General features: G+C 41.2%; 1 protein-coding gene across 1 annotated transcript in view; it reads right to left on the reverse strand.

The window, feature by feature from the left end:
* Positions 1-9,427, reverse strand: part of GFRA1 (GDNF family receptor alpha 1) — a 54,401-nt gene that overhangs the window by 35,366 nt on the left and 9,608 nt on the right. The window contains exon 3 of the mRNA XM_010144951.1: positions 1,557-1,666. Within this exon, the coding sequence (XP_010143253.1) occupies positions 1,557-1,666 (110 nt within the window). The remainder of the gene's footprint in view (positions 1-1,556; positions 1,667-9,427) is intronic.

Raw genomic sequence — 9,427 nt, forward strand, 5'->3', positions numbered from 1 at the left:
CAAGAAGTAAAAACTCTCGTCACACTAGCCAGTTCCTATCTATTTACATGTGTCTAGGGACTAGCAGGAAGGAAAAAAATTCCTAGTTTTCCCTTTGAAAACTAGATCTTTTGATTTCAGCTCCTGAGGGATCCATGCCACATTTCTGATGTGTTACAGCATTTTGCAGCATGGTCATCCACAGTAACACAAAAACACCTGACTACAGGAACTGGGTCATCCTTGGGGTTAAATTGAAAAACGGATCCAACAAAACTGCCAGCAAAATTCACTAGGTCCAGCAAGACCTTCTTGGCAGCTCTTACCCAGAAGTATCTATTAGTAACAGCTACTCTTTGCCAGCAGCTAGACTTCTTAATCTCATTGACTGGATCAGATTTCAAGGCTATTCAATGCTTTGTTCTAGAGTCAAATGACATTCTGTCACAACTGTTCATATGTTATACCCTCTGCATACTGTCTTCATCTCTTAAGTCGTAGAAGCATATCCTTTGAAAACTTCACATCTTGTTTTACCAGTTGCCACATGACTTACCTCACTTGTTAGCTGCTCGAGTAATAATAATGACAACAGTAAGCCAGTGAACACAGTTTTCAGTCATTTTTCAGCCAATCCGACCTATTTTAGAAATATTTTATTTTGGATATTATCTCCAGAGATGTTTGTTTAACAGCAGAACCTGCATCAGGGCCTCAGCTGGGACCTTCACACCCAACAGATGGGGGTGTTACTGCATCGCAGCAAGTACAGGCTGTAAGTTTAAAAACATCTTATCTAGTGGCCTTTAAAATTTGTTTGTTTCAGAGTTTTGACATTCACTTATTCGCTATTGCCCAGCTATGCTATTTCTACAAGTTCACCTTCCTCAGATGATCTCTCTCTTTCAGGAATTAAATACTCCATGTGATATATGGAATCTGGCTTGCATAAAGGCATCCTCGAGCCCGTTGAGAGTCAGGAAGGTGTCAGCAAACAAAATTAATTATGTTGCAGTGGGAAGAGGATTTCAGAAGATGAACTTGGTTCCAGTTCACCTCACTGACAGGCACCTCTGAAAACATTTAAAGTGGACAGAAGGACATCATGGAAAGAATAGTAGCTGGACGTGAAACAAGGTTAGGCTGGTCTATTTTCTCATCTGTCAAATGTCCCACAAACTTTCCGTGAAGACCAAGAGGTATGTACCCAACCTTGTGATGACAGCTGCAAAATCCACCAAGCTGCAGTTTCACTTGTTCTTTTTAACTTCCTACTTCACGGTCCTGTCCAAATCCAACCACCTTAACAAGCTTTACTTCGTAGGCTTGAATTTATTTCAAATTCAAGCACTTTTCTCTCCTTATCTTCTATCCTTAATTTCCTTGCTATGTACAAATTTGCCCCAGGAGCCTCTATGAGGTAAAACAGGGCCAATACACTTAGGTGGAGAATTTTTGCCTAGAATCATATTGTAGAGTACTATATTCGACAGTTTTTATTTCATGTGGGCCTTCAAAACACAGTTTGGGTGTTTCTCTTAGAACGAATAAGCCCCCACCCTTCCCTGCCTTCTTACCGATAAGCCCCGAGTAAGCGAGGAGGCAGTCAGCATAGTTCTCCTTCAGACAGCTACTAACAGACCGTGACTCAGGCTGGCAGTTTGTGAAGAAATCTGCAAGGCGAGATCTGCAACATGAAGAAAAATGTGTATCTTTAAAAATCAAGCCTGCAGGCATTCTTACCTTTTACACTCTTTTTATTTTTGGACAAGGCTTAATATTCCTTAACTTAAATGGATACCAGGCACATTTCAGCTGATGAGAGTCTCTTTCTAAGCCACATCTCTTTCCAGAATCCATTTTTGAAGTCAGAACAAAAAACGTGTAAAAAAAACAGTAAAAAGGGACAGGAAAACAGGGAAATGCCTGCCCTTTACTAAAAGAAATGCTCTGCAGTTCCATGCTAAAAAAAAAAAAAGAAAAAAGACGACAAAGAATGGTTTTATCATACGAGCGGTCATTTATCAAATGAGCCTGGCTCTGAAGTCTAACTGGAATCTGTTATTCTACACATTCAGAACACAGTTTCTTCTGTTTCACTGATTACACAAAACTGTGTGTTTGTGATCAGAGTTCTCTTACTACATGCCTTGAGGCAGGACCTGCTTTGGTAGTGCCCCAAGTTCCCAGGGAATGGACTTACCCCTGCTCGGGACCAGCCTGCAGACCCAGCTGGCTGAACCGGGGTAGCAGGCAGACCAGAGGGCACAGCCTCCACCGCCCCAGGAGCCGCGGAACGGAGAGTCCATTTGTTCTTGTAAAATGTGCATTTATCCTACGTCTAGGGGATTGAGCCCGGGGCTGAGAAGAAGGGAACGTGCGCCCTGTGTCGAGTTCTGCTGCTGCATGGCTGTAGTATCTACTCTTACCTCAGTCAGCACATCTCCAAAAGGGGGAGAGCACCGCGTACGTATAGAAAGTGCTTTAAGACTAGGAGAGAAGATGTATTGCAACTGACAGATTACCAGCCAGGATCTCTCCTGGTTATTTGCACTTTAAAGGACACACAACGCTCTCATTCAAGCCTGTAAAATTTGAGAGGCATTTCTGAGCTGGGGTCAAGGTCCCACACGCTGGAGCCAACCTCCTGCCCACCTTGGCCTGCTCTCCTCCGCTCCACTAGTGCTTTCACTTACACTCGTAAACTTGGAGCAGTGACTTTTGTTTATTTATAAAGTGTCATTTAGACCTTTACCTCCATAAGCAAAATTATTTAACCACCCTACTTTGATCTTCTCTTCTGTGAAAAAGGGATGAACTTTTGCTCGTAACAACTCACAGTGGTGTTTCAGGATCAGGTGCTTAATCTTTGCAAAGCCCTCTCAAAATCAGGACTGTATAATCTATGTGTTTACAGCACTGCTCTGGCATTATGTAGATTGTAATATAAACGTCCTTTCTCAGTTTTGCAACAAAAACACAAAAGCAAGCAAAAAATAAGTCATTTGCAAGTGATTTACTTTATTTGTTTACATGCTCCAGAGACTAATTATCTTTGTTTGCTTTACTGTTTTACCTATCTCAAAATGGGATTGGATGTACATCATTAATTGGCCTGAAAGTAGTGATGGGTAAACTTCAAAAGGTTCACTGGCTTGGTTTGAGAAAGCATCCTATAAATAGACCGTATGCAAACTGTACCTGAATTTATCCGAGCTATTCTCACGACCTCTTTTTAGTTCCTTACATACTGTACTGACACCAGCAAATCCATGGCTGCCTTCAAATCACAGTCAGCTGTAAGCTTTTTACTCTCTCCTTTTTCTCGTTTAACTGTTTAACCTTGAGATGGACATATGTACCCAGTTGCCTTTAACAGCTTTAAAAAGTCAAGCTTCCTACCAATAATTCAAGACGCCCTATGTGTATACATAAATTTCTAAATTTCCATAAAATCTGTACTTTGCTGGTGAACTGCACCAACCAGGGGACAGGCTGAGACGAAATAGATTCCAGTGCATGGGAAGAGATAAACAGCAGCACCATGAAGAAAATCTGGGCAAGGGAACCCTATGTCACTGCAGTGAATCCTCTCCCAGTCAATAATTAAGACAGTGGCTTGGATCCAGCCAGCTGAGCAATTGGGAACAAAGACAGGTGACACTTTCTAAGGTTTTTACAAATTTTGCTAATACCTGGATGAAGTCTGTTTCAGGATGGAACAGAGCCTATTACACCTGCCCAGTATGAAAAACCTTTGTTGTGGTACAAAGAACAAGCCTGTTGTAGGTGCAGTATTTCTGCATTTCGAAAATGAAGTAGCTCCCAGTTTTAAATTTCATTACTTATGTGACCACAATTAAGTGTTTTTGGAGATGCAATTATATGATCAGCATCTTGATAATCCTGAAAATATTTCTTGCCATCATTTCATCATTCTTAAATGTGCAGTTCTCCCTTAGATTATTAGGTGCATTGGTCCAGAGATCGTTTAATACATTCCTCTTCTCTTTTTAAGGACTGGTAACTATGGAATAATATCAGTCATTCACTACCCAGTCTGCTTAAAGAGTGTATTTGTTGTAAACCCTACAGGAAGCTAAAAATTGCTTGGCTGGTCCCTTTTGAATATAGCTTGATTTCTATGTTAATTTCTGAAGAATTTTTGTGGTCGTAAAAGGTAATGAGCTGACAATGTTGCACATTTAAGTTTTCATAAGCCAAATACAGTTCAAATAGCTCTGGTCCAAGCATTACTGGACATCATCATACACCTCCTCCCTAGTCAGTCATCCAAACCTCATACTATCAAAGTTCTTACTCTCTCCTGAGCTGTTAAATACACCTGATAGGTATGTGGATTCATTTACACTGGAGATAAAGTTAAGGCCAGAAAATAAATTCAGAGAGAGACCTCCATCTGCCATAAAATAACTCCATTATTTTCAGTGCAGATCTGCTGATCAACACTCACTGAAGATCTAGCCCCAAACATTTCCAGTAGACTGCACGGATGAGCGTGTGCTCATCAACAATACCAAAACGGTGGCACTGGTATTTATCGAGAGAGAGACAAATTAGCCTAATTAGGAACCACAGAATCATTATTCTGAAGTATTGCACGTGATGTCAAGAACTGTTAGGACAAAAAAGACAATCCTTTTGGTGATGCTCAAAAAGAGCAATCAGGTGATAGCAGTCCTATAAAAATATGCATACTGTGTTAACCTGGTGTTCCTTCAGCAGGAAGCAACTTGTAGGTAGTAACTTGTGAGTAAGCGTCTAACCAATGATTAAGCAGTTTGGTCATCTGGAGAATAGTATGCAGCGTGTGTGCCTTCAAGTGTGTACAATTTTACATGTGCACTGTACATATATGTGTCTGTTTGCCAGATGGCCGGGTAGAGAGAGACAGTTTTATACTGCACATACTAACCTGTAGCAGGACTACATTTTAAAGGAACTATTAATTTATTTTTTCTGTGGAAGAATCACAAGTCCTCTTTCCGCACGGCAGTATTAATGATTTTTTCCTGTCTCTTGCATAAAACCCCACAAACTGAAGAGAACCACCTAAATCTTCCTAGTAAGAAAAAAAAAAAATCTTTGTAGGGCAAAAAACCCTACAAATTAAATGAGTTCTATTTTAGCCCTGGAAAATCTCCTCAGAGCAAACTGCAGATCTTCTGGAAAGCTTACTTTAAATATTTTGTATACCACTAACTGAAAAATAAGAATAATCCTATTGGCAAATTCAGAGAAAATCTGCTCAAACAACAGTCTTTCTGAGAAGAAAAAAGTCCCAAACCTGCTTTCTCTAATGCTTTGCGTTAGCACCAGTAAAATCATTTGTAACAGTTAAAAATACAAAGAAATCAAAGATAATTTGTTTTCCTTTTGATAGAGGTTCTTTAAATACTCAGCAGGATAAATCGAAACTTTTGAATTTTGCTTACAAATAAGTTTGGTTAATAGCAGCACTGTGATAATCTGCATATAACTTTGGTGTCAATTTAATTTTATATTAGCACAGCCTGTTGCATAGGCAACATTGATCAGCTTTTCACTGTGTTTTATTCTCCAGACTTTCTAAAAGTTCTTTGATGGTCTGAAGTTTTCTTTGATATTTATCAGTTCTCCCTCTAAAGTTGGTCAACTCAGCTTCAGTACTAGTGCAGTATTTAAACGCATGATATTAACGATGAAGCTGCAGACAATTATTAAACTGGCACTTTTTTAGTTTGGATCTGGTGTAAATCACATCCTGTTGGAACCAGACATTGGAGCCCTCCCCAAGAAGTACTCCTATCGCCGGGCTAGCAGGTGTTGATTTCTCTTACTTCCTCTCTCTGGCTCTATGCATCTCCAGTTGTTGGTACAGAGGGGCTGAGCCTTGAGCAAGAAATCTTCTATTAGTCTTGCCTTTCCATCGGTGATCTTCAGACCAGAAGATCTGAATCCAGATGTCACCTCGTCTGCACACACGTACGGTGTGATGACCAAGTGAGTGGTTACAACCAGTTGCCCTATTAGTGAACGCAGAGAGCGACAGCAGCTGCCCACTGTGCTCACCTCGCTGATGTTAGGCGAAGTCTGGACATGCTCACTGCTCCTCTCTTTACATCGCTGCCTGTGTTTAGGTACCTATTTACGGCTCGACAGCAGTAACATAAAGAGCACGTAAATGCCAAAGCTGAGGGACTGGGGTGACTACGCTAATTAGTCAAAGCTGCTCTAGCGTCTAGACACCATTTGGCAGACACAGTGTAGTCACGTAAGGGAAGTGCTGCATCAATATTCAAAACAGAAAAGTATAAATCTGACACTGAAAAAATGCAGACTAAGTCAATGAATATGTGTCATAGTGATAAACGACACCATTACAGAAAAAGAAAAAAACAAGCCAAAATACTTGTTCTTCTTTTGTGGGGGTCAAATGCTGCATCCTCCTCTGCAGCTACAAATAGCTCCCGTATAGCTTGAGAGGTGTGACTTCTGCTGGGACATTAGAGTGGCAAGAGGGGTTGGTATGCAGCCAAACTAATGGCTTCGTTGTTGGAGGAGCTTCTCATTTTCTCCTTGTTTCATAAACACAGTGAGTGGGTAGCGAGAAAATGAGGCAAAGGTTACGTAAGAAACTCTATCAACCAGTGAGCCGAAAAACCCTCAGAGAAGCTCCATCACAAGAGAGATGAGCCTCCCAGCACCTAGTAATACAGCACTGACCCATTTTTTTTCATTAAAAGACACCAGAGCTGTGTAATACTAATACATCTTATACTCCTTAGCTATGTACACACACTATTGAGAACCTGCGAGCAACTACCAATTTTGACAGTTTTTTAAAATAGACATTTTTACTTACATTTATTGAGCAGCAACTCCATTATTTTTTTCAGAAAAAAAAAAAAAAGTCAGTTTGTCTTTGGTTGCTGCTCCCCTTCTCAAACAACAGCAGTATCTGGGCCCTAAAGGCACTAACATCACTGCCCACCCCTGGGGCTTCCCCTACCCTGCCTATGACCCAGGACTGATTCCAGCTGTCCCCCCAGGCCTTAGTCCCTGCTCCAGCAATGCTGTAGGTCCTCGGTCTCCGGCTCCTGCATCCAGCCCTGCCCAGCCCAGCCATGGGACCCACTGAGCCAGGTCCACCACGTCGGTCCCCAGGGAGGTGCCCACTGCCCAGGGCTGTCCCACTCCCTGGCTGCGGTGGTGGGATGAGCCCTGCCTGCAAGGTCGTGCCCCGCCTGTCCCAGGGGGGTGCGTGCACCCTGACACACAGATCAGCGTTTGTACCTTTTGGGAATCGGGAAGGAAGGGTAAAAAAGTAAAGATCTGATGGCAGACCATCTGGCTTCCAAGACCTGAACACTGAAAGCAGTTTCTCTGACACAAGCAGACTTGAATCTTTTGCAACACTGGCAGAAACCATCAGACGATCTTGGTCACCAAACACCAGCTACTAACTGAACAAGCTGGTTTTTTCTGGTTTTGCTTCTGTTTTGTTATTTTAAATGCCTGGCAGCCTAAGCCCACAGAAATACTTGATTGTGCATTCAATTTATCTCTAAAAATTATGTTGTTCATCTGGAAGCAAAATACAGACCATGCCCAATTACATACAGGCAGCCTGTTTAGATTATGGAATAACTGGATACAGAAACAGCTGGAGACCACACGAGATTCATTCGGATGCTTCTCAGCATCACAGATCCCTGCTCAGAGCATCAGGCACAGTCCTCCAAAGTCCACAGACACGACAGTCCACCAAAGCTAGTTCCTCCAGCTGAGCATCCCACACTCGACCCAAACTGGCTAGCTGCCTGTACCATGTTCCCCACCACACCTGCCAGTACCTACGGTACCCAGGCGTTTTGTTTACCAGGAGCCTTCTAGTACCCCAGATAATGGAGAGCAAACCATCAGAAATTCAGTCATGCAAAATGAAAAATACTTCCATCTACACATATCTGTGATTTAAAATTATCAGTACAAATATTCTTCCTCTTTTTCTACTAACAAACCCCAATTTTCTGAGTAACAAGTGCTCAAAGTAAACATAACCCACACACATGTTCTATTAATATATTTTATGCAAAGCAGTGAAGTAAGTCATATACCATTTTCTGTTATCCTTTCCCCTTGCTCAGATCATCTGCTAGATATGTGTTAGATCTTTTTACACAATGTCTGCTACAGAAAATCAAAAGAACTTAACAAAACACTAATCTTGTAGTTTATCAATGTAAGTTAATCCTCTAAGTGACTCAAGATCATGCATGCGAGTAATTTTAATTTAATATACTAGGTGTCCTTTGGGTTTAAGGAAAACCACTAAGCTCAAATGTGATTCTAACCAAGTATGATTTATTTACAATTGGGTAATATAAATACTGTTATACTACTGACCTTTTGTGTAATAAAACCAATTTTGAAAAAATACGGTGCAAACCCTGAGCACAAGGTAATGTAATAAAGAATCAGAACAGTGATTCTCAGATGCAGTGACACAAACCAGAATTTTCTCTTTCTCTTTGCAAAAAAATTACCTCACATCATTTTTTAGAGGCCTGTTTCAGAGAACATCTGGAAAGCATTCCACAGGAAATCAAACCTATATTAAGTATGTTTTGCGGGGCTCTGTTTCCTTGCATTGACTTTAAGCATGCATAATGTGTTTCTGTCTTCTCAGCTGCAAGGAAAACGCTTCTCTGAGAATCTTCTACAAAATGATAGGCTGAACTGTCAGTGGTTTCTATCAGGGGATGCCGGTAAAGATTTTTATTCAGTCTACTGCCTCTGTACCAAAGCTCTCCAGTAACACTGGCAAATCCACTAGCTGTTTGCTGAGTACTGTGAATTTGTGTCTTTTTATTTTATTTCATTTCCTTTATGCTGTTTAATTTGAAGCTTCTAATTATAAATGACTGTCATGTTAAAGATGCCTAAGCCTTAGAGTGTCTCTAGAAAGCATGTTCCTCAGGAGATGAGGAACCCTTCATTAGCTGGGCAGACAGGAGTGTCTTTGAATTACAGGTGGGAAACCTGAGAAAATCATGGTCAGCCTCAAAAAGCAAGCCAAAGAAATCAGCGCCACTGCAAGTCCTCGACTGTGCTACTGGATGCTGACGTGTTTATTAACAATTATATATGGGTGCACACTGAAACGATGTTACCCGAGTTACCCAGTTACCCGAGAAAGACATCCGTGACAATAATAATATCTGTAACACCTTGAATAAACTATAATAGAATATTGCTGGCTCAAGCATGAAACTGTGGTGGAGTCTGGAGACAGACACTATCCAAAAAGTCCAATACAAGTTCTTTCTCTACCAGAAAAGTTTTTGCTGGCAGATGCATCGGATCATTAGGTTTCCTGTGGTTACAAAGGGACATTTTTTGCATAGGAAAATGCCTCAGTGGCGCTGTGGTGTGTGTGGTGGCA

Source organism: Buceros rhinoceros, unplaced genomic scaffold (genome assembly GCF_000710305.1).
Source record: "Buceros rhinoceros silvestris isolate BGI_N320 unplaced genomic scaffold, ASM71030v1 scaffold18220, whole genome shotgun sequence".
In the NCBI taxonomy this organism is placed as follows: Eukaryota; Metazoa; Chordata; class Aves; order Bucerotiformes; family Bucerotidae; genus Buceros; species Buceros rhinoceros.